The sequence below is a fragment of the Camelus bactrianus genome, chromosome 10, assembly GCF_048773025.1.
Source record: "Camelus bactrianus isolate YW-2024 breed Bactrian camel chromosome 10, ASM4877302v1, whole genome shotgun sequence".
Taxonomy (NCBI): domain Eukaryota; kingdom Metazoa; phylum Chordata; class Mammalia; order Artiodactyla; family Camelidae; genus Camelus; species Camelus bactrianus.
Genome location: NC_133548.1, coordinates 1,167,817 through 1,192,794, shown reverse-complemented (window position 1 = coordinate 1,192,794; position 24,978 = coordinate 1,167,817). Strand labels below are relative to the sequence as shown.

General features: G+C 64.3%; 1 protein-coding gene across 1 annotated transcript; it reads left to right on the top strand.

Moving 5' to 3' along the window:
* The first annotated feature begins 1,936 nt into the window (after positions 1-1,936).
* On the top strand, positions 1,937-18,855 carry DUSP8 (dual specificity phosphatase 8). The gene is made up of 7 exons (XM_074371392.1): positions 1,937-2,122; positions 7,730-8,067; positions 9,383-9,521; positions 13,900-14,066; positions 14,629-14,788; positions 14,958-15,081; positions 15,275-18,855. The coding sequence occupies exons 2-7, from the start codon at positions 7,837-7,839 to the stop codon at positions 16,320-16,322; spliced, it is 1,869 nt and encodes a 622-aa protein (XP_074227493.1). The 5' UTR covers positions 1,937-2,122; positions 7,730-7,836; the 3' UTR covers positions 16,323-18,855.
* Positions 18,856-24,978: the final 6,123 nt, after the last annotated feature.

Genomic DNA, 24,978 nt, shown 5'->3' with positions numbered 1-24,978 from the left:
CACCAGATACAACTACTTGGGCACTCCTCAAGCTAGCAAGGGAGTGGGCCAAGCACTTAGTAAGCACCTACTGCGTGCAAAGTTCTTGGGCAGGAGGTCAGGAGAACCAAGCATGGGAAGTCAGAGGGCCCTCCAGACCCCTGCCTAACATCCACCTGCTGCCTGCTGCCCTCTCCCACTACAACTCTGAGTTCTGGGGTCCTGAGTGCCCACCTAGCCCAGGAGGGTACAGGACACAGCTCCCTGCAATAGGATCCTTCATTCAAACTGCTATGGCCTCCCAGATCCCACCCTACATGGGAAGGGGCTGCACTTCCTGGGGGCCAAAGCCTCCCTCAGAGCACAGGTTGGCCCTGGGAGCCCTGTGATGGCTGGGGGCTCCAGGCTGGAGGAGAAACGGCCCTCACTCTCCACCAGGCAGCCCAGGGTGGGGGGAGTGGTTTTAGGAATGTCTAGGCTGTCTGGTCACACCTCCCCCCAAAATAATTACCTTCAAAGGCTCTTAGGGCTCCTTGGCTCCCTCGGCAGGGGTCTTTGTCTCCTTTCTCAGAGTTAAGTCCCCAGTGCCCGGCACAGGTTCTCAGTTAACACCTGGCGTGAGGGTGGACCCCAGACAGGGTGTCCTGTCACACCTCTCCCGGCTCCCCCTTAGTGACTCCAGCACCCTGACCTCCTGGTGGAGGGACAAGACTTGTCCTGCCCAGGGTGGTCCCTTCTGCACCAGGGCGCTGCCTTGGCTTCCAGTCATGGCTTGCATGTCCCATCCTGGGGTGGCCTCTGGGACGCTCACCCGCTCCAGTGTGCTTCCACCGGACGCTTGCCCAAGGTGTAATTACCTATGTTTGCTCCCGCACTGGAGAGCCAGCGTCCAAGCAGCCGAATGGTTGTGTTTCAACAGCGGTCAGCTGGGGGCGGTCCCTCAACTGCCTTTATGGGGTTAGGGGTCGCATGATCAGGATGGGTCACCTTGAGCGCTGCTTAGGGGCGGCTTTTCACCGGACGCGACAAAGGCTGGGGGTCATGGGTGGGGCTGGGGGACACCGCTGCACAGGGGACTCCCTCCTCCAGACTTCCTGAGATGTGTGACCTGAGGCAAACCATCTCTCCTCTGAGCTTTTAATTTCCTTCCAAGTAAAGTGCAGACCCAGGTTCCCACCTCCAGGGGTCGTGGAGAGGGTAAGCTTAGATGCCGCAGGTAAAGCGCGGCGCAGAGCCGGGCTCGCGGTGCGCGCTCGCGCCGGGCCCCCGGCTAGCGAAGGCTCTCCCGGAGGCAGGCCCCGCACGAACAAAGGCTGTGGGGCGCAAGAGGGGACGCCAACTCCGGCCAGGCCGGCGGGGAGAGGACCTTCGCGCTCGGGACCGGGTCAGGCGGACCCTCTGCGGGTGTGTGTGCAGCGAAGCTGAGGGGAGAGTCCCTGTGTGGGGCCGAGCGCTGGGGCTGGGAGGGCTTCCCGGAGGCGGGGTCCAGGCACGGGATTGGGACGCCTTGCGGCCCCTTTAAGAGCCGGTGAGGGCTGAGGGCCGAGGGCGCAGGGCGGCGGCGCTGAGCCCGGCTCCCCCCACCCTACCTCGCCCGCCCCTGGCTCTGGCGGCCGCCGCCTCTAATCTGCACCCGAAGCCCGGGCTCCGGCTGACGTCACCTGCCCCGGAGCCGTGCGCGCTGATTGGCTGCAGGTGACGTCAGGGGCTTTTTTCGCTCGGCATGACCTCATCCCCGCCGGCGGCCCCGCCCTCCGCCCCGGGCCTGTCACTCGCGGCCGAGCTCGGCTGCCGAGCCGGCTCCGCCGCTCACCCCCCCGCCCCCCCTTGCCGGACGCCGGAGCCGGAGCCCGAGCCCGAGCCCGAGCCGGAGTCGCACCGGCCGCGCCCGCCGAGCCGCGGGTTGGGATGCGCGCCGCGAGCGCGCGCGCCCGCCCGCAGTGCGCGCGCCCCGGCCCGTGCGAGCGCTCCCCGCGGCGGCGGCGGCGGCGGCGGCGGCGGCGGCGGCGACGCGGCCCGCGCGCTCCCCCGACCCCGGCCCCAGCTGAGCGGGCCCCCGCCGGGCCCATGGGCGGCGCGGCAGAGTGGGCGCGCTGAGCGCGGCTCAGGTCCCCTGTGCGTCCGGGAGGCGAGCGTGAGCGAGGTGAGCGGGGCGGGGGGCGCGCGGGGCGCCGGCGGAGTGGGGGTTAACCGGCGCGGAGCCCTTGAGCCCGGCTAGGTGGGCGCCGCATCAGGAGCGCTCGGGGGCTGCGCGCGGCGGGCACCCGGGAGGAGGAGGCGGCCTGGAGGTGAGCGGTGCCGGCCCGCGGGCCCCTAACCCCTCTCGCAGGGACGCTACTGACCGGACCGATAAGCTCTTCCCCCGCCTCCCGCATCGCCCAGCGGACCCCGGCCCGGCCCACACCCGGCCACGGCTTCGCCGCTTTTCTCCTTGCAGTGCTTGCTTAATTTGGTGGGGGAGGGGCATGAATTAAGAACGAGGAGGGCCGTTTGAGATCCAGCTTGGATCTGTCCGAGCCCCTTCCCGAGCCCCAGACGTCCCCGAACGGCACCACGCTGGGCCCCGGAATTGGAGGAAATTGTCCGTTCCCCGGGCCCGGTGGGGAGATGCGGAGGCCTTGGCCCGCGGGAGCCTCAAGAAAGGGCTCATTCTGTGTCCGGTGGGGAAGGACTGCGGAGCCGTCTCCCCTGTCTAGACAAGCTGCGAAGCGCACCCCCACGTCGGGGTGCTCAGCTGGTCTCTGCGGAATAAAGACCATCCGCCAGCCTGCTGCAGAAGCAGCGGCGGGTGCTGGGGGAGGGGCTGGCACCGCCAGGCCGAGTGTACCCAGCCCCCTAAAGCCTATCCGCCCACCTAGGGTTGGAGGGTACCTACTGGTCCAGCCTGAAGGGGAGGGGGTGACAATGGGCCCAGCCCCCACCAGGTCATACATTCTGGGAGAATTGACTTCTGACTTCCTGCTGCAAAATTGTACTGGCTTCTGAAGTGGGGGTGTTGGGGCCTGGGTGCTGCAATGTTGGGGGTACTTTGCCGGGTGGAGGAGAGAGGTGGCCGGATCTAGTGTGGCGTCTGCCGTGTTCCTGTGCTGCTTGGGGTGGGGGTGGGGATGTTGCAGGCCAGGGAAGCAGTGTTCTTCCTGCCCTGTGCCCCTGCTCCCAGGGGTCCACAATGGTCTGAGGGTCCATGCGCTCCTCGTCGACTCCCTCAGAACTCCTTGCTCCCAGCACAGCCCAGGGAATGAGGGTAGCATCCAGTGTCCCTGTCCTGCTCAGGGAGGACAGATGTTCCATTGCTCCGCAGATAGTTGATAAGCACCTGCCGAAGATGGCCAGACCGTGCGACCAGGAGCTGGGAGTTCGTCCTGAAGTCTGACTGAAATGCCTCCTGTAGGCCGCCTGCGGCCCTCAGGAGAGTTGCTGGGCAGGTTCTAGTCCCCTGCTGCCCTCGGCCCCTGGAAAGGTGCCTGGGCCCCAGAGGCTGCCTCTGGGAAGAGTGGGTTCCCAGGAACAGAGATGCAGGAGTCATCTGCTCCAGGACCCTTCCCAGCATCGCCTCACCCCTCAGGCTGAGGCCGACCTCAGGGCCCAGAGGTTTCAACCAGACAGAGCTCGTGGGGCCATGGGACAGGGCCAGAGGAAGCCAGAGGGTGTCCGCTCGGCTCCTAGACATGCAGCTCGGAGGGGAAGGAGTGGAGGCAGCCAAACCCACCGCCAGAGAGACGTAGCTCAGACTCTGGCCATCAGGACTGCACAGGCTGAGCCACCTCTGCCTGAACCCCTTGGGACAATGACCGGTAGACGCTGGCCCAGGTGTGTAGCATGGGGGACAGTGACCAGTGGAAGTTCTGCACATCAGTGGGGCTAGAACAAGCCAGGCAGAAACAGGAGATCTACATGTGTAGGGTCCTGGGCCTGCCCTGTCAAGGACCCACGTGCCAAGCCCCCCTAGCCCAGGCTCAGCCCAGACCCCTGGGCAGGGCAGGAGCCTCACCTCACTGTCTCCCAAGCCCACTGCCTCCCCATACTAGGCTGGTTCTGCTTGGTGTTGCCAAGTTCATCCAGGACAAAGTGAAGGCCAGCTTGGGTCCCATGCCACACATCCCGAGAACTAGGGCCAGTACAGGGCGGGGGGAGAGCAGGGGCAAGAACATTTGGGGGTCCCTGATGACAGCAGTTGAGGGTGAGCACTCGGGCCCCCTGCCTCCTGGAGGTCACCCCCTCCCAGTCTCTCCTGTCCTCCTCAGTGTAGCAGTTTCTTCCTCCAAAGCCCCTGCCTGGGTCAGAGCAAGCTGGACGTCTCAGCACTGTGGGTCCCTCCGCTGGCAGCTCTTCCTGAAGGCCTGCCTGTGTGTACCAGGCACCACTCGGGCCGGAGTCGCCGTCTGCGTGAGAGCTGCAGTTGCTGTCTGCGCCCCAGGGGCGTGCGTTCCCTAGACTCTGAGCAGAATCTGATGAGGCTGCCCTGAATTGGGAGCTTTCTGGTCACACATGCGCTCAGGGACAGGGATGTGCCGAGTGCAGGCCGCCGCAGCCGACGGTGCAAGGAGGTGCTGTAGCTGGCACTGGGGCTTGGGATTCCTGGAGCTTGGGGCGCTTGGCATGGAGGGGGTGGTGATGCGTGCGTCCAGCGACCGCGTGAACGTGCGCACGTGTTGTCACGTGAGACAGTGTGCACAGGGGTGGGGTGCATTGTGGGAAAGGAGGTGTGCGGTCAGTGTGCAAAGGGGCATGTCTGACCTGCCCAGCGCACAGGGGCCAGGCAGCCTGGGTACCTGGCCTCCCCAGGGAAAGGGGGCTGCCTGTGGCTTCGCAGGCCACACCCAGCCAGGGCAGGGAGGGGAGGGCCTTCCTTCTGCTTCTGGACTGGGTACTGCTGTCCCCTTGGTTGGGGCAAGGAGGGCTGTTCCTCCTTCCCACCCGCCCCAGGCTCTGGATGCTCTCCCCCTCAGCTCCCAGGGAAGGGGTCTCGGTTGAGCCTGGGGTGGGTCCTTGAAAGGGGGGTGGCCCACACCCTACAGTCTCCTTCCTCTCCGCCCACCTGGTGTCCCCAAGGCTGTCCCGACTTTCTCCAGCCACCCCCCAGTGCCCAGCTCTGAGCCCTGATCTCTGTTGCACTTTCAGGAGGTGAGGGGTCTGCCCCCCAGGAGCTCCAGGTCCAGGGAGGCCCTGTGGGCGAGGGCGCACTCCCAGAAAGCCAGCTGAGTGCCACAGGTCTGCAGGAGAGGCGCTCCAGCGGTGGGAGAGGGCTGCAGGGCATGAGTCTGTGCACGTGGGTGCCCAGAGTGAGAAGGGTTAAGACCAGGTGGAGCAGACAGGGAGGGGCCTGGAGGAATCCATCCACCCCTCTGAGCTTTGGGACTGGGGGTCGAGAGTTGGGGGGGAGAGGGGTGGCCTGGCTGGGGGTGGTCCCAGGCTCAGCTACTGGGCACCTGCAGTGCCAGGGAGGGGTGGGAGCCAGTGAGGAGGGGACCTGGCTCTGCAGAGCGAGCTGCTCTGAGCGGCTGCCGCAGGAGCAGCGGTTGCCTGGCACCTCTGCTGTTGCCATGGCGACGGTGGAGGTGCCAACTTGCTAATGAGTCCCCCTCGGCTGCAAATAACAATACTACAGTGGTTAATAGGGCCGAGCTGGAGGGTTCCTTGGGAGGCGGGGGCTGGGCCTAGGTACTGGGCCTGGGAGCCAGCCGCCCACCCCTTCCCCAGCCTCCATGCCCCTCTGCGGAGTGGGCACCCCTCCACACCCCAGCCCTTCTCTGGTTGTTGAAGGACCCGGGGGCGGTAGCCCAGCGCAGGCCGGCTGCAGGCAGAGTGAAGGCCTCTCCCTACCAGTCCCCTCCATCCTCCCTGCACCAAATTCCGTTTGCCTTCTGTTGTTTCAGGTGAAAGGGAGTCGCCCCCGCCTGGCTGATGAAGATTCTGAGGCCAGGGGCTCAGCTGGGACCCTCTGGACCCCCAGTGTCCCCACCCTGCTTCACCCCTCTCTGGGCCCTGGGCCTCTGAACTGGCCTCTTGGTCCCACATCCAAGGTGGGGAGGCCCTGCCCAGGCCTGCAGGAGCCGTGTGTGGGAGGGGGCCTGGTGGCCATGACCCATCACAGCCTTGACAAGATTTGGGTTAGAACTCAGGAGAAGCTTCTGGAAAAAGCTGGTACAGGAATCAAATCAGGGACCCCTTGGCTCACAGGCAGGTCCCCCTCATGAGGTGGGCCCTGTTACTGTCGGACTTGCTTGGCGTGGAGTGGGGAGCAGCCCCAACTGCACCCCCAGGCCTCCCCACTACCACTGAGGAGCCCAGAGTTCCAGCCAGGGAGCTCCCCCAAGAGGGCGGCCCAGGGATGGGGCAGCTGCGGCAGTGTCATCAGCGCTGCTTGAAGGGCGACACGTCCCCTCACCCCAACACCCTCTGCCCCTGCAGCTGGGGCCCCGCCGAGGGGGTCTTCTCTGTGGCCCTGGGGGGCAGCCGTCTCCCAGCCTCCCCCCCCCCCCACACTGGCTGGGGATGTGGTCGAGGGAAGGCCCTGACTGAGTGGCCCTGGGTTCTGTCCAGTCTGCTTCATGTGACCTTGAGTTGATCCCACCCCCTCCTCGAGCCTCAGTTTCCCCATCTTTAAAGCAAACTCATCATCCCTATGCCAAATGCCTCCAGGGGGAGAGGGCTGTGAGGCCTGAGTGGGCCTAGAGAAAGGCCAGTTCTGACAGGTAACAGGCGGGGCAGAGGTTTGGCACCAAATTGTAGGGGGAGCTTCTGCCCAGGGCTCTTGAGTCCCCTGACCCCATCCACCTCCCACTCCTTCCAAGCACCCCTGAGCCTGAGGGTCCTACATACAGGCCAGCAGCGCCCCATGGGCGCCCTTGGGCGCCCCCTGCCACACCCCATCCTTGGACCTACCAGTCCCAAAAAGGGTGTCCTAGACCCCAGGCTACTGCTGTGCCTCGGACCCCAGGCCATGTGTCACCCCTATTCTGTGAGCACGTGTCATGTCCCTGCAGGAGGCAGACATTGGCCCATGGCGTGTCTAAGTCTTGGCCTGCAGAACCCAGGAGCAGAACTCCACTCCCGAACCCCCTCCAGCGCCCCACCCTGGCCACCACGTCCAGGAGACTCCCCCACTCACCCCATCCAGATAATTGGCTTCTGGAGCCATGGGGCTGAGCGGGGTTGGGGAGCGAGGGTGTGCCGGGGAGGGGAGGGCTTGGCAGCAAGGGAGGGTGGGGGGCATGTTCTGGACCCCTGTCTTGCCCTGGGGTCCTGGGAACTGAGAAGACGTGGAGGCCAGATTGGGGAGGGGTCTGCCTCCCAGGGATGAGGCGACAGGAGCCACAGGGTCAGAAAGAAGTGTTCTGGAATAAGTAAGGGTCCGTAGACCCAAAGGCCCAGAGGAGGGGCCCTCAGGCCTCATCCCACCTCTCCAGCCCAGGCCCCAAGGCCCCTCCATCTGTAGTCCCCCATCTGCCTTGCTGCGTCCTGCTGGAGGCTGACACTGTGACCTGGAGGGTGCGGAACTGGATGGCCACTCACTGAGCACACTTCACAGGTTCCAGCTCAAGAGCTGAGGGGTCAGGGAGCTCGACCTCCGTGGAGGAGCCAGAGGGACACTGACCACCCAGAAGGGGCGGGGCCCCACGGGCACACATCAGGCCCAGATGCTCTGGTGCCCTGGAGTCAGCCCCACCACCGGCCCCTCTGAGATCACTCCCGTCTGGGGCACTGGCCTGGCGCCCACCCGCTGCTGACCGTCTGCCTCTCCCTGCAGGTCTGGTGCCATGCCCAGTCGCTTGGAACCCTAGGCCACACCCTGGCCTTCGAAGCAGCCCCCGCTCGCTCTGGGGGTCTCCCCTCCACACTGCCCACTGCCACACCATGGCCGGGGACCGGCTCCCTCGGAAGGTGATGGACGCCAGGAAACTGGCCAGCCTGCTGCGGGGCGGGCCCGGGGGGCCGCTGGTCATCGACAGCCGCTCCTTTGTGGAGTACAACAGCGGGCACGTGCTCAGCTCCGTCAACATCTGCTGCTCCAAGCTGGTGAAGCGGCGGCTGCAGCAGGGCAAGGTGACCATCGCCGAGCTGATCCAGCCCGCCGTGCGCGGCCAGGTACCGCCCCGCCCCGCGCGGCCCAGCGAGGGCTCTGGGGGCACTGGATGAGGGGACGTGTGTGGCCTGCACAGGGGCAGCCAGGTAGGGGCGGGCAGGCGGCAGAGGGGCAGCGGGGGGTGGGCGGGGCAGGGGGGTAGGCAGCCGGCTCAGGAGCACTCTGACTGCTGTGAGGACTTGGAAGAGGATGGGAGGGGTAGCCAAGGAGCTCACACAAGCAGTCTGTGTTCTCAGCCCCCACCCCGTTCTTTCCCCTCTGGAGTCTGGAGGACCAGGAATTCTCTCTGTGGCCCCCAAGAATGGCTCAGTTCGCCTGCAGTAGACAGTCCTGCCTCTGCCCACCCCCCCCCCCCCAGGAGTATGAAGTCCAGTGCTGGGGACGGGCCGCTGGGCCAGGGACCTGGGAAGGCAGTGGCTCCTCCACTGGGGGAGGGGTGGCATGCCCGGGAGCCCGGAGGCTGAGGGAGGGGTCCTGGTCACAGGCCCTGCCCCGTGCCAGGCTGGGACTTGAGAGGACCCAGCTGGGAGCCTCCCACCCCGAGGCAGCACAGGCTCCCCACAGCCTCCAATGAGGGGAATCCGATGATTAATAACCCCCAGCGAGGACTCCCGGCCAGAGCGCCCTCCCATTGGCCACTGGTGACATCATCTGGCCCAGGGTTGGCAGCTCAGCTGGCTTAAGGGCTGAGCGTGCTTGGGGGCGGGGGCATCAGCTGCTCTCTGCGCAGGAGCCACTCAACATCTGGGCCCCAGCGGGCACTGCGGGCGGGGAGAGCAGGTGGAACCCCAGCCTCCGGCTGCTGCCTGAATCCTTATGGGGCGGGCGGGGGAGGCTTGCTGCATCCTCAGTTTCCCAGTCACTAGCTGGGGAGGGAAGGAGCCCAGACCCAAAGGCACCCCACCTTCAAAACCACCGACACATGCCTGAGGAAGAGTCTGTTTCCCTCAGGTGCCCTAGGAGCCCATCCAGGCCTCATCCACGTGCCCCTGCCATTGTGGGCACCTGTGTGCGCCTCCTGGGGCACCCCACTGCCTTTACCCCTGTCTAAGTCACCTTCACGGTGTGAGTGCACGCGGGGCAGGGCTGCATGGGGGTGAGTATCCCCTGCCCTACCAGCTCTGAGGGTCCACCTGTGTGGCTGTCGGCATCTATACCTGTCCAGGTGTGAACCTCAGCTGGGCACTTGCCTCCCCCTCGAGGCATCAGGGTGGCAGCAGCCCCTCCTTTCCGTCTGGACTGCTGCAGTGGGGATGGGCCGGCCAGCAGGTGGCAGGTACCTGGCAGTGCCCTGACCTTCTCCCTCACGGCCCCCAGGTGGAGGCCGCAGAGCCGCAGGACGTGGTGGTCTATGACCAGAGCACCCGGGACGCCAGCGTGCTGGCCGCAGACAGCTTCCTCTCCATCCTGCTCAGCAAGCTGGACGGCTGCTTTGACAGTGTGGCCATCCTCACGGGTGAGTTCTGGACGCTGTGAGCAGGCTCTCCCCACGCCATCAGCTGGGCAGGGGTGGGGCAGGGGGGCTGTTCCAGGAAACGAGATTCTGGGTCCCTCTCTACTCTCTTCTCGAAGCCCAGAGACCAGCATATGCTGGGGCCACTGAAGGGACAGGAGGGGATCTCAGGTGCTCTGGAGTTCTCAGGGGCTCCACCAACCCCTCCCCTGTGCCCCACACTTCAGGACCCCCTCCAGCATAGGCCCACCCCTCCTCCACTAGCAGGTGAAGAGGGGGATAGGAGGAAACCCCAGCACAGGCCTGTGGCAAGGAGGGGGGAATCTGGGCAAAGATACGGCTCTGCTCTGGAAATGCGTCCCCCCACCCCCCCAACAGACACACACAATGCCTGTCTGAGGGAGGGGACAGAGGCCCCATCCTGGGGAAACTAGGACGTTGGTTTGGGCCAGAAGTGGTCCCAAACAGGCAGGTCCCTTGCGTACTCCAGCTGGCACAGGTGGCCTGGCAATAGCTTACTTGATCAGGACTGCAGTCTCGGGGCCAGCAGAGGTCCCCACAGGGCTTCCCTCTCCCCAAGAGCAGCCTGACCCACCCCCCACCCCATGCGCGTGTGTGTGCACATGCGCGCGCAAACACACACACACACACGGGTTGTGCTGTGGTTCCCACTGACTTCTTCATCCTGTAGGCAGTGGCTGGTATGCTTCTGTGGAACCCACCCCGCACCCCACATAGGTGGCCCAGGTCCTGGGGCCGGGTGGAGCCGGCCTGTCCCGGGGATGTGTGCCCTTCCCCGTACGTGCCCCTGGCCTCTGTGCGTGGGCTGTGGCAGGCTGGTGGAGGATGTGGAGGGCCGCCCCGGCATCCGCTGGCGGGACACTTCTGTTCATTCTGCATATCCGTCTGCCCTGAGCACCTCCTGGACACAGACATGAGGGGTGGTCAATGGGCACCAGGCTGGCCTTGTGCGAGTGTCCAGGGACACCAAAGCCTTCAGCACAGCCCATATTATGGAGAGGATGTGGGCAGGCTCCATCAACTGCCGGAGCCAGGCAACCCTGGGCAGACTTCGCAGAGAGGCGCTGTAGGAGCCAGCCCTGAAGGGCATGTGGCAGGCAGCGGGGCGGGCCGGCACCGTGGGCGGTGTGTGTGCTGCTCTCCGCAGGTGTCCCGGCGCCGGTGGAACCCTCCGCGTCACAGTCCGCGTGGTTACAGGGCGGTCAGCATCTGCTCCTCCAGTGTGTGTGTATGGTCGGGGGCGGGGGGCCCACCTCTGGTGGTCCTGAGTTTGTTGGGGTGGGATATGGGATTTGTGTGCATTGTTTGTGGGGAACGAGAAGCTGCAGAATTACAGACCCTTGGATTCAACCACTGCCCTGGGTTCAGTATGGGACTAAGCAGGTGAAGAGTGGAGGGGAGGGAGGATAGAGTTCTGCGATTTTTACAGGTGTCCGAGGCAGAACAGGACTCTCCCAGGGCCCAGCTGGGAACACGTGTGTGTGTGTGTGTGTGTGTGTGTGTGTGTGTGTGTGTGTGTGTGTGTGTGTGTGTTCATTCCCGAGGGAAGAGGAAGCAGAGGCCCTTCTGGGAGTCTGAGAAGAGGGTCCCAGAGGAGCCCCCACCCCGGGCTGTCCAGGGAAAGCTCGGAGCCTCTAAAGGTCTGTCTCCCTGGGGGGGGGGGGGCGGTGCCCTCACCCAAAACTTGGCAAGGCAGGCCTGGGTTGGGTGGGATGCCCCAAGGGGGCTCACGGGGACCTGGCTGGGCCACCTGGCTCACTCAGCCTTTGGAGCTGCGTCACCCTGCAAGGTTAGAGTATTTGCCCCTATTTCTCTGAGGGCTGGGCCAAGGAGGAGTCATGACACCCCTCCACACCCCCCACTGTATGAGGATGGCTCATAGTGACACCAAATAGGGACCGAGACTTGGGGACAGCCCCCTGGCCTTGCCCACAGCTCCCGCCTGAACCATGGAGAATGGGAGGGGTGGGGGCAAGGTTAGAGGGGTGCTGCTCACCCCAAAGGGGGAAAGGGGCTCTTGAGGATCACTGGCACGGTAGGCGGGTCCTCAGTAGAGGCCAGAAGAGAGGACCAGACTCCGCCCCCCCGTGGGTGGGGCTGAGGAGCGTCAAGGAAGCGCACCTGTCACAGCGGGAGAGAAGGGAGCTCCAGGACAGGGAGGTTCGCGGGAGAGGGCAGTGGGGACAGACCATGCTGCGGTCCCAGAACCCGTGGCTGCGACCACCGCCACGCCCCCCTCCCCCACAGCTGCTCGGCTGGTGACGTCCGGCAGGGACAGGGACGGGAAAGGGAACCTGGCCCTTTAAGCGGCGGGCGCCCCGCCTGGAGCTGGCTGCGCCCCTGCGCCCTGTGCGTACTGCTGCGGAATACAGGCTGGTGATGTCGCAGCAGGCCATCCTGCCCTGTGCACGCCGCCCTCGGACCCTGGCCAGGGACCGTGGCGAGAGCGGCCCCCCTGCGCGGAGGGTGGGTGCAGCCCCAGCCCGGGAGCCGCGGCAGGGTGGTGGGCGCTACCGGGGGCACCCCCACCCACCCAGGCAGGAGCGTGTGGTGCGAGAGGAGGCGCGTGGGGGCGGTGGAGGCGGTGGGGGCGGTGGCCGGGTAGTGAGTGCCTCCCCGGCACGCGCATTTGTGCCGGTTGGGGATTTCTTTGTGAGGGGCTGGGAGCTGCAGTGTGGCTTCCTCTGACCTGCGAAGCAGAGAGCGCAGGGTTGGGGGCGGGGTCCCTCCTGAGGCACGGGTGTCCTGGAGAGTGCCACGGCCAGGGGCACCTCAGGCCCTGAGAGTGCAGGGAGCAGAGGGTCTGGGTTGCTGGCACTGGTGCTGTCCCAGGTGGCCCTCCCTTGTCACCCATCCCCAGGGCCTGGGGTGGCCCTGACATTGCAGAAGGACTGGCGTCTATAGGGAGTTTGTAGGGGGCACCCCTAGCTGCCTGGCTCTGCCTGGACCGGCTTCCTGGGGGCCTTACCTGAGGAACTGCAGCAGAGCCGACTGGTCTCTGCACCTGCCAGAACTGTCCTTTGATCAGGGAGGTTCCTGGTGGAACCCCCCACACCCCCGTACTTGCCCAGCTTTGCTGCTGGGAGAGCAGACCCCGTGCCTCCTGGGGCCTGTCCTGCAGCTGAAGCGTCCGGGGATCCCCCAGCTCAGCCCAGCCTCCTCTTGTGGGGACCTGAGAGCTGTGACATTGTACGTGGTGCCAGTCACCAGCTTCTCCCTGCCTGACCAGCAGGTGCCCAATGAAGGGACCCCTTCCCTTCCAAGGCTGATGGTGCCCCCACCTCAATGGCTCCCCAAAGTCATGCTTTGGTTGGGGGCACAGGAGCACACGTGGCCAGCATTCTGGTCAGATGCTTGTACAGAATGGCCACTGAGCGGGGCCCGGGGTGAAGGTGGAGGTCACCAGGCAGCTCGGTCCTCGGGAATCACACAGGTCTCCAGCACCAGCTGCTTCTGGGGACCAGGGCAGGCAAGGGTGCTGGGGACCCCGCCTCATGCGGCCAGGTTGTTTCATGGTCATCTTCTGTGAGCCTCGCATCAGGGCCTGGGACAGGCAGGACAAGGAAACGGAGGCCTGTGTCACACGCTGAGTCAGACGGTGCCAGTGGGTCCCTCTCAGGCCTTTCTGGATGGCAGAGGGGCTCCCGGGACCTGTACCCCAGGAGGAGGCATGCGGGGAAGGCCACTGGACACATACCAACCACGTGTAGAGCGTGTGGCCCGTGTGCTCCCAGCCCCCAGGGTTCCCAGCTCTCAGCCCAGTTTCTGCTGGGTGGAATGGAGCCAGAACCAGAGTGCCAGTGCCCCTGCGGCTGTGCCAACTCCCATGGGTGATGTCATGCCCGGGTTGGGGGTGGGCCCCCTCAGATGCCCTTGCCTCCCAGCCTTGGCATCCAAGCCTGGCCTGGGACTCCCAGCCAACGGGAGGCAAGGAGGGAGAGGCAGAAGGGCCCAGCCTAGCCCTAGGGCACGGGTGTGGAGGGGCTGGGAATACAAACCCTTGCTGGGAAGGCCCCCATGGCCTCTGAGCCCCTGCTGCCCTGGCCCCTAGCGTGCTGTGCTGGTCAGCCACCTCAGCCCGCTTTTACAGGCATCACAGCGGCGTCCTTGATGGGGCCTGCCCCTAATTAGTGTGAGGAGGAACGTGGTTGTGGGGCAGGCTGTAAACGTGCGCAGCACGCAGCCCCATCGCCGTAAGAGCCGCCCTCCAGGTGCTCAGGGCAGAGGCTCACGCGGCTGGCATCATGTGGACTGGGTCCGGGCCGGGTGTGGCTGAACCGCGTCGGGGGTGGGGTGCTCTGGCTGTCCCACCCCAGCTGGCCGGGCCCCTGACGCACATTCCTCTCTGCTCCTTCTGCAGGGGGCTTTGCCACCTTCTCCTCCTGCTTCCCTGGCCTCTGTGAGGGCAAGCCTACTGCCCTGCTGCCCATGAGCATCTCCCAGCCCTGTCTGCCCGTGCCAAGCGTGGGCCTGACCCGCATCCTGCCCCATCTGTACCTGGGCTCTCAGAAGGACGTCCTGAACAAGGTGTGTGCACGGCTAGAGCCCAGAGCAGCTCCTGGGCGGGCTGGGGGAGGCAGGGCGCTGATGTCGGCCCACTCCCGACTCGGGATGGATGCTGACGGCGTGGGCAAAGCACGGCCTGGGGGGCACAGGAGGACCCAAGGGGGCTGGCAGCACCGGAGCAGGGCCGGGTCGGGAAGCAGCTCCCTGCCCCTTTGGCGGCAGAGCCCACATGCCAGACTGCTGATGTCACTGGGCCCCTGGCCAGCCCTGAAAGAACCCCGTGTTTTAAAAATGGTGACGAGGGAGGAGGGTGGAGCCACGCCCAGGCGGCCGTAAAATTCCTGGGAGCCTACCGCAGGCTGTGGGCGGGGCTCGCGGTGGGCCACCAGCGGCCCTCAGCCCCAGCGCTGGGCCGGGCTGCAGGCTCTGGGTGGGAACCCTGGGGGCTTCCAGGCCCAGCCCTTCGGACAGATGCCCGGGCTCCAGGAGCCACAGGCTCCTACGTTGAACACATCCCGGGCTTCGGACCTCCTTTCGGGCAGCACCCCTCTCCAGCCTGATCTTCCGCTCTCCCCTCCCCCAGGATCTGATGACCCAGAACGGGATCAGCTATGTCCTCAACGCCAGCAGCTCCTGCCCCAAGCCCGACTTCATCTGTGAGAGCCGCTTCCTGCGCATCCCCATTAATGACAACTACTGTGACAAGCTGCTGCCCTGGCTGGACAAGTCCATCGAGTTCATCGGTGAGCTGGCCGGGCGGGTAGGGGACTGAGGGCGGCCTGAAGGAGGGGGCCTGGGAGGCGCTCTTCCCAGGAAGGAGCTGGATTATGGGCAGTAGGGAGGGCGGGGCCCGAGCCTGGGCTCGGGGAAGGACTGTGCCATCCCAGCCCTCATCTGGCCCCCTGCCCCTAGATAAAGCCAAGCTGTCCAGCTGCCAAGTCATCGTCCACTGTCTGGCCGGCATCTCCCGCTCTGCCACCATTGCCATCGCGTATATCATGAAGACCATGGGCATGTCCTCAGACGACGCCTACAGGTAGCCCCTCCCTCCCCTCCCCCTCAAGCCACTAACAGCCCCTTCAGGGGAGGGGGAGGCCTGAGCCTAGCCCCACACACTCAGGTCTGCACGTTGGTGTGTGTGCCCCGGCGTGGGCCGTGGGTGCCGGGCAAGTCCGGCCGGCAGCCTGGCCCAGAAGGAGCCCCGCCCCACGGAGCTGCCCCTCCCCCAGGTTCGTGAAGGACCGGCGCCCGTCCATCTCGCCCAACTTCAACTTCCTGGGCCAGCTGCTGGAGTATGAGCGCAGCCTGAAGCTGCTGGCCGCCCTGCAGGGCGACGGGGCTCCCCACCCGGGGACCCCGGAGCCCCTCCCAGGCCCTGCGGCCCCACTGCCACCGCTGCCACCACCTACCTCAGAGAGCGCTGCCACCGGGAGCGCAGCGGCTGCTGCAGCCAGGGAGGGCGCCCAGACGGCAGGGGGCGAGGCCCTGGCCCCAGCCCCTGCCACCAGCGCGCTGCAGCAGGGCCTGCGGGGCCTGCACCTCTCCTCCGACCGCCTGCAGGACACCAACCGCCTCAAGCGCTCCTTCTCGCTGGACATCAAGTCGGCCTACGCCCCCAGCCGGCGGCCCGACCACCCCGGGCCCCCGGACCCCGGCGAGGCCCCCAAGCTCTGCAAGCTGGACAGTCCTTCGGGGGGTGCGCTGGGCCTGCCCTCGCCCAGCCCCGACAGCCCGGACTCGGCGCCGGAGACGCGCCCGAGGCTCCGCAGGCGGCCCAGGCCTCCAGCCGGCTCCCCCGCGCGCTCCCCCGCCCACGGCCTCCTGAACTTCGGCGACGCCCCCCGGCAGACTCCGCGGCACGGCCTCTCGGCCCTGTCGGCGCCCGGGCTGCCTGGCCCCGGCCAGCCGGCCGGCCCTGGGGGCTGGGCGCCACCGCTCGACTCCCCGGGCACGCCGTCGCCCGACGGGCCCTGGTGCTTCAGCCCCGAGGGCGCGCAGGGCGCGGGCGGCGCGCGATTCGCACCCTTCGGCCGGGCTGGCGGGCAGGGCGCGGGCGGTGGCGACCTGCGGCGGCGGGAGGCGGCGAGGCCCGAGGCCCGGGACGCGAGGACCGGCTGGCCGGACGAGCCGGCCCCGGAGACGCAGTTCAAGCGCCGGAGCTGCCAGATGGAGTTCGAGGAGGGCATGGTGGAGGGGCGCGCGCGCGGCGAGGAGCTGGCCACCCTGGGCAAGCAGCCCAGCTTCTCCGGCAGCGTGGAGGTCATCGAGGTGTCCTGACCGCGGCCGGGCGCGGCCTTTCCGCGGGGACCCAGCGCCCCGAGCGCCGTTGCCGCCGTCTGCTCCCTCGGCTGGGCCGCCAGCAGCCGGCCCGCTATAAATATATAGTATATGTATGGCAAAGAAAGGTAAATGGTTTTACTGCGATTTTTATCGAGAAGTAAATATTTCAATTTTTTTATTTATTTGAGCTGTTCATTCTGGCAATGATTTGGCAACACTGCGGGCGGCCCTCGGAGCTCTATTTTTACTGTCTGGTATTTAAACTGAAACCCACGTTTCTAAGCAATATGAGGCCACCTTCAGTTGCAGGCTGGGGTGCCAGGCCTGGGGTCCCCTCCACCCGCTCCCCCAGGAAACACTGCTGATCGATGCAAAGAGGCTGCTGAGCTTTTGTGCACTTTTTACATAAGAAAAAGGGGGAAAAAAGGATAAAAAAAAAACTTTGCCACAAACTGAGCCGCAGAACCTCCCTGCCCACCCCGTCCTCCCCAACCTCTTCCAGCTCCCCTGCTTCTTCCGGGCGCTGCACCAAAGCCATAGGTGGGAGGCAGTGTCTCAAGGAGCCGGGGTGTGGCGGAGGGGGCACTTCTAGCAGCCTGTCAGCTCCAGGAGCCAAGGCTTGGTGCCACTGAGGGCACCTCCACTGCCCATCCCCCCAGGCCTGTGGCCTGGCGGGTGTTGAGGGCTTGGGCCTGAGGAGACCGGGGTGTTGAGACGGCTGGGGTGTGGAACAGGGCCGGAGTGCAGTGAAGGGGGCCCCCGGAGTGTCTGATGATTTGGGTCCCCAGGGCGGGCTGGAGATGGAATGTCTCCACTCCTGCCTGAGCCTGGGTCTAGTTTCACCGGTTCAGAGGAGGCTGCTCCCCTCTCCTCCGCTTCATGGGTGCCCCCTAGCGCCAGCTGCCAGGTGGGGAACAGCAGGAGGGGGGCTTGGCCCCTGCAGGTGTCAGGCGAGAGGAGCTGGGCCAGCTAGTGCCCACGCCACTGAGCAGAGGGCAGAGGGACTTAGAGGCTTGGTGTGGGCTCTTGTCCCACCCCCCCAGGCCCCCCCAGCCCCAGGCCCCAGGCCAGACCTAGAGTTCAGGAAGGTCCTGCGGGTTGAGGTACCTCCACGAGTGACTGCTTTGCGGAGGAAGCGGGCAGTTAAATGCCTGTCAAACCCTTTCACTCCTAGAAGGTGAGGCCCTTAGTTTTGGGAGAGCCATCTCCAGGCAGATAAAGGTCCCTGATGTAAGCAGATGAAGGGGGCCTATGTCTGCCCCAAGCCCCACAAGGACCTCGGAGGAGAGAGCCCCCCCCCCCGTACACCCCTTTCCCGGGGAGCTCTCCTCTCTGAAGTCTCCCTGGTATCTTTGAGGTGACGTGCCAGTCCCCACCCGCAGGTGGCTTTTTGGCCCAGGCGGGCCAGCCTGGGGGTGAGGGCAGAAAAGCCCCAGCCGCCCCCACCCTCTTGGGTCGGTGGGACCCAAGGCTTTGGGAGGCAGGAATTAACGTCCTCCAACCTGATGTCCTAGAGAGTCTAGGGGTAGGGGCTGGTCACCTTGGGACTAGGTCAGGGGCTTGGCAGGAGGGGTGACCCGGGCAGGACTGAGTCCTCAGGCATGTGGGGGGGGGTGCCTGCCCCCCCAGCTGTCCTCTGGCTGTTTCTTCTATTTGTTTTTCTTTTGACCCCCAGCCCTATGTCCCTGTCCTCCTTCCTATGACCTGAAGTCCTGTTCCTCTCCCCTCTGTCCCCGCCCATCCCCCAGAAAATAAGCTATCATTGTTGTATTTGCAATCCATGGATTAGAGGTTTAAGTATTTATTATTATTGGTTAATTATTATTATTATTATTATTGATTATGTAAATTTGCCTCTTGTCTGTCTATTGCGTTGGGTTTCTGAGGTGACCCTGGGTGTGGAGGATGCACTGGCCCCCACCTCCGCGCCCCACCCCTGTGCTGTCCAGGAGACAGTGGTCGGGGCCACTGGTTGGGCCTCAGAACTCGAGGCAGGTCCCACGCCTATCCTCCCTCCTTCCGTCCTTCTCCAGGGCTGCAGGGCCTCCTGTGGCTTCTGTCCTGGGGCGCGTGGGGGCTCTTGTGACACTGGTGACCCCAAAGTGAGCAGCTGGGACAGGGGAGAAGGTCCTGCCTCAGCCGCACCCCCACCTCCTGTGCTGGGGGAACCAGGCACTGGGCAACAGCCCCTCCCTTGTCACTTCTACCCACGGTCCAAGGGGGAGGGGGCGGGCCCCCAGGCCTCTCGGCCCTCCCACCCCTCCTGCCCCGGCCCAGTGCCCTGGCAATGGGGGGTCCCCTGGAATGGACCCAGCCCCCTCCTATTATCTGCTGGAAAGACCAGCGGAGGAGAGGTGGCAGGTACCCCGACAGGGCTCCCGGTCTCTCTGGACTGGGCCACCCACCCAGCTGCCCACCCCTCCTCAGAACCCCTCCCCCAGCGCGGCCACACTCTGCCCCCTGTCCTGTCCCCTTCTTTTGTATTTGGAAACGTGTTGTAATAAATTCTGAGCTGGACGTTTTCTCTGCACCTCAGGCTGCCTCTTTCTTCAGGCTGGGGAGGGTGGGTGGGTGGTAGAGGGGCTTCCTGGGCCCAGGAGGTTGGGGAGTTGGGCCTGGAAAGTCAGACTGCCCGGGACTCACTACCCTGAGCCCAGCGGGCAGGTTGGGCAGGCAGCGCCCACGTCCCTGGCTGCACCCTGGGCTGTAAAGCACCCTTTTCTGTTGCTACATGCTACTGAAAATTCACATCACTTCAAACTGTGTCAAACGGAAACTCAGTTTTGCCCCTTAGCTCCCCCCACCCCTCTCTCCAGAAGTAACCCCTGGGAACAGTTCCACGCGCCCTTGCAGAGCTCTGCGTGTGTGCACACGTGAGTGTGGGTTCTCTCCCCGGAGGCAGGCCTCCCTCCCTGATCACAGTGTGTGCGCGGAACGCGCTAGACCAGCCCCCATGGCGGGGTTGAGGTTCACATGCTCATGCGGGTTTACACAGTAGCTCTGAGCGTCCATGGTGTGCTACCCTGGGACAGATTTTAGACATGACCCCTCTGGGTCACTCCAGAGTTGGTCTGGTTGTTACCATCACAGCGGCTCCAATGCACTGAGCGTTCACGGCACGCCAGGCACCCCTCTGTGTTTCCTGAGAACTTAGCGCCCGCAGTCTCCAGGCAGCCTCGCCAGCAGACCTGGGCCCTAGCCCCACAGTCCCCCGGCTAACGCAGCGCCAGTTCCCGGAGGGCCTCTGCCCCTTCTTGGAGGGTTCACCTGCTCACCCTACAGCTCCTTCCCCCTTTTCAAGCAGGCAGGTAGCCCAAACCAGTGACAACAGCCAGACCTGTGTCTCTGCTTGTGGGTGTGACCACACACGTGTGTGTATATGAGCACAAGGGCAAGGGGGTGAGCACACACGTATGCGTGGTGTACATGTGTTTCTGGAGGCCTGGGAGGAAGAGGAAGTGAGAGAAAATGAAAGGGTGAGGCTGTGGGAGAAGGTAGGGTCCTCAGATCTTGCATCTTCAGAAGTCCTCCAAGAGGCCAAAAGCTAGAGACACTGGCTGTGGCTCTGGCAAGGCTATCTTTAGCTCAGGAACATCTATTTATAACTCTGGCAGCCCCTTGAAGTCCATAAAACAGAACTGGAAAAAGCTGATAGTCGTTGCACGGGCACAGTGGTACTTCCCCTGCCCTGACGTGGGAGGGGCAGGTGACCAGCAGGGGTACAGAAGGCCTCAGGACCCTGGGGCCAGTGGCATCAGGGAGGCCATTTCCCCAGTCCCCCAGGTTCCCAGAGGTCAGATTCCCCAAGGGCTGAACAAGGCAGTGGGGAGGCAAGATCTCGGCCTGGTGGGCTGGCCTCCACCTGCTCTCGACCCGACCCCACAGCCCGGTCCCCAAACACCAGGTCCCCTGATGCTGGGTACCCCTGCTCCTGCCTCTGTGTTGCCCCGGCCCCCAAGCCAAGAGAGTTAGGCACTTGATGGGTCTTGGATGGCTGGACAGATGAGTGGGACGGGATCCTCTGTGGCTGGTCTCAGCCTGCTGACCATGCTCTAGGGGCCGGGAAGCCGGCAGCCCTCACCTGGGCCTGCGCTCCTCATGGAAGCCCCCACAGACATCTGCCTGCCACACCGCTCAGCAACAACCACCAGAGAACTTTGGAAAAACAAGGTTTGTTACTCACAGAGCCTGGAAGATACACAGCACACCGGGGATCACACAGAGAGGTCACAGGAAGAGAGAGAGTGTAGACCTGGGGTTCTGCTCTTATTGGGGTCAAGGCTGGGGGGCCCAGGGTTTTGAGGATTCACTCTTCATCGGTGAATTAAGACAAAAGTGGGAATTAAGGTATGTTTAAAGGGAAACATGGGGTCACACAAGGGATCAGTTATCTGTCATCCAGGGCTTTCTGAACAGGGACCCTCATGGGTGGGGTGGCCTGGCTCTTCAGTTGTGTAGGTGGCCATGTGTTTGTTCCAAATGGATGAAGTGGTCACCTCAACAATCAAAAGCTTGACAACAATCAGGCACTTGACAACCAAAAAACCTAATTATCAGGCACTTAGACTGCAGTGGTGGACGGCTGGTGGGTGGATAGATGGATGAGTGGGTAGGTGAGTGGCTGGGAGGGAGAGAGGGCAGATGGATGGATGGATGGATGGATGGATGGATGGATGGATGGATGATGGTTGGGAGGATGGGTGATTAAGGAGTGGATGGGTGGATAGGGGTATGTGGATGAGTAGATGGATGAATGGGTGGGTAGGTAGTTGGGGGTGGAGACGGATAGATGGGTAAATGGGAGGGTGGGTGAGGAGATGGATGGATGGATGGATGGATGGAAGGCAGAGAAGGAGGGAAAGAAGGTGGGTGAATAGTAACATTCTATCACACACCTAGTGCACCTCTACCAGTCGGCCTTTTATCAAAGCTGTGTGCTTACCTCCATTCTCCCACTGGAACACAAGGCATCCGGTCCTTGGTACAGAAGGTGCTAGAAAATGTTCAATGAACAAGCCACAAACCACCAGTCTCAGAGCTGCACACTACTGTAGAGGCCCAGTCCAGCCCTCTCCAAGGCCCACGGAGGGGAACCAACTTCAGCATCCCCCAGAGTCAGGGTAGAGTGGGAGGCTGACTCAGTTCCCTGATCTCCAAGCTCCACTCTGACAGGCAGAGCAGCCTCTGAACGTATCTAGGAAGTAGCTGGTCTCAGTGGCCCTCAGACCCCTTCTGCTCAGACCAGTCTTCTTGAGGATGGATTTGTCACAGTGCTTCTGAGGCTCAGACCTGAGGGAGCTCTGAGCAGGGGAAGGGTGAAGAAGGCAGGTTCTCAGGGAGGCTCTAAAGTCCAGGCTGTATTTGGAGAGGGCAGAGGTGGGAATGCGCATCGCTGGGGCCTTGCAGAAGTGGACCACCTGTGATGGGAAGTGAGGCGTGGCTCTGCATGGCTCTGAATGGCAGGCAGGGTGGGGGAATTTCTGCAAAACCGATGAAATATGGTCTGTCTGGGGCAGGGGAGAGGACTTCTGCAGTCAAGGAGAAGTCATAATATATCCAGAGGGAACTCTAATTCAAAAAGACAATGCACCTCAACGTTCACAGCAGCAGCATTTACAACAGACAACACATGGAGGTAACCTAAACGTCCATCAACAGACGACTGGGTAAATAAGTTGTGGTGTGTTTATACAACAGAATACTACTCAGCCATAAAAAAGAATAAAATAATGCCATTTGCAGCAACATCAATGGACCTGGAGATCCTCGTTCTAAGTGAAGTAAGTCAGAAAGGGAAGGAAAAGAACCGTGATACCACGCATATGTGGGATCTAAAAAAAAAAAAGACACAAATGAACTTATCTACCAAACAGAAACAGACTCACATAGAGAACAAACGTAAGGTTACGGGGGGGGGGGAAAGGGTGGGGGGAAGGAGAAATCGGGAGTTCTAGGTTTGCAGACACTCACTAGTACATATGAAACAAACGAGCTTCTTCCGCAGCGCGCAGGGACCGCACCCAGTGTCTTGCGGAACCCCATCGTGAACAAGGACACGAAAAGGAATGCACGTGTGTGTGTGTGTGTGTGTGTGTGTGTGTGTGTGTGTGTGGCTCAAGACATGACGCTGGGCACCAGAAACTGGCACATCACAAACTGGCTATACTTCAGTTAGAGAAGAAAAAAGGAGACGCCGCAGAGCCTCTGAGGGTGTGAAGAGCGGGAACGGGCAGTGGGTGTCCCACTCTCCCAGACCGGGAGGGGGTATGCGCTGGGCAGACAGGCGGGCAGCTGGCTCTAATGATGTGATGGTGGCTTTATGAAGGGAGAAGGGAGAAGGGGCAACAAGGAGTGGCTCCCTCTGAGGAGGGGACCAAAACCAGTCTTGGGCAGCCAGCAGGGGAACCAGGCGGCGAAAGAGGTCCAGTTCCCGGAGGCAGCGCCGGCGGTGGGCGGCGGAGACAAACGCGCCCCCACCCCCACCCCACGCCAAGCACACAAAGGCTGTGGGGCAGGGCGACGCCTGGGCCAGGCCTCGGCCAACCCTAGGCAGGTCCCTGGGGAGCTCCCTCCCGTCTTTCAAAGCAGAGTAGGCCTTCCACCGTCCCCCGCCAGGGGCCCGCGCGGAGGGGCTGGCCTCAGGGAGGCAGCCGCGGGCGGACATCGGCTTCTCCGTCTCTCTGCAAACGCCAAATTTGACTTGAACAGCGAAAGCCTTTCCTCGGGGCAGCCCAGCGGGGCAACCCTGGGAGCACGGGGAGAGCTGCCCCTTACCCGCTGCCTGCCTCGAATGAGGCGGGGCGTCTCCCCTTCGGCCCGCGGCACGTGCCCTCCCAGGGCTCCCCCCCTCCCCCCCGCCCCGGCGTCCCGGCCCCAGGCCGGGCGCGCCGCCCGAGCGCCCACACCTGGGGCCGCCCCCGGGACCCAGCAGGGCAGGTGACGGCCCGGGACCGGGGTGGTGGCACCACTGGCGTCGGGGCTGGTCGAAGCCAGACACAGCCTGACGCAATCGGCTGACGTAGCTATAAATAGCCAAGGAGAGCTTGAAATAGAAGTGGGGGGGAAGGGGCCGGAGTCCCGGAGCGCAGACGGGAGGAGAAAGGACCGGAACGCCTGAGGCCAGGGGAGAAAACACAAGCCCTGTTCTAGAGCCCCACCCCCGCCGCCGTCCAACGGGGTGTCCGCTCCCGGAAATGTTTGGGGAGGCAGGGTGAAGTCAAGCCAGCCGGGTTGCCGGAGGCGGGGGTGGGGGCCGGTGCGGGGCGGGAGGGGGCTTGTGCCGGCCACAGCTCCCCGCCTGGCTCTCGGCCTCCCGCTCCCAGGGGGCCTGCGGGCAGAGCGGCCCCCCTTCCTGAAGTCTCCCAGGAGGGGCAGAAGCGAAATTCCGCCCTTTCCCACCATCTGATCTGGGGATCTGAACTTCAGGGCCTGCAGGACTGCGACCTCACGTGGGGCACAGAGGTGAAGGAGAGAACCTCAGGGCTTCCTCCTTGAGTTCCCCTTGGCCCCGTGACTTCACACACGGTTCCCACGGGGAGTTCACCCTTTCTAAGGTTCCCCCATCCAGGCGCCCGCCCTTCTCCGCTCCTGGTTTCTGCTGGTGGTCACCCGTGGGGAGGGGAGCTGGCAGGCTGGGAACGGATAAAGAACAAGAGGGTGGCGCGGGAGCAGCTGATAAGGCCCTTCCCTGTGAGTCAACCCTAACAGGAAGCTCCAGGAGGGGCAGGATTTGGGGCCCTAGGACGGGGAAGGGGAGGGGACGATGGGGGCTCTCACCTCTCACCGCAGGTGGTGGCTGCCCTGCCCCTCCCCAAGGCCAAAGACCCAGTAGGGGGAAGAAGCGGCTGCAGCGCCAGCGTGGGGAGTGGGCGCGGTCCCACCAGCATCAGCGGGGCTGCTGGGCTGGGCGGCGACGTCAGCCCAGGTGTAGGGGCGACCAGAGCGTCCTAGCTGGGGCGGGAGCAGCCGGCCTCTAGGCCTTCTGGAAGCGCCCCCATCACATTCTCAACCCTGGGGTCCTCCTCCCAGGAGCCAAGATCCCCCCCCAACCGGCGCGTACCGCCGGGCCAGCCCCAAGGCCTGAGGGCCGGGAGGCTAGGCGCGGTGGGTGCGCCGCCGGCTCGCGCGGAGCTCATGCCGGGAAAGCCGCGCCCACCCCCGGACGCTGCCTGCCCTGCCCGCCGCGGCGCCCTTCATCCTCAAAGCGCCGCTGCCCCTGCGCTCCCGTCCTCTGCGCACCCTCGCTGGCCCGGGCCCCGAGCCGAGAGGGGCGCGGTGAGCACCTGCTCCGCGCGGAAGCCCGTGGGTATCGCCGGCCTCCGCCCCCGCCCCCGGCCCGGCCCGGCACGGCCCGGCCCAGCCCCAGACAGGTAAACAAACACCTGCCGGGCGGGGACGAGGCGAGCGCCCCTCCAGGCTAGGCCCGCCGGGCCCAGCGCACTAGGCGCTCCTCTCCGGCCTCGGGCTCCCACCTGGGCTCGCGGGTCACCCGTCCCCACACTTCCAGAACCCCGAGAGCAGCCGGCAGCGCCACCTGCTGCCCGCGCCAACAGAGGGGCAGCCGGTTCTCGGGCCAGGACCCCCAGCCTCCGCACATCCCAGGGGCTCTGCAGGCTGGAAGGGTGGCCTGGGAGTCCGAGTCTTCAGTGGCCTC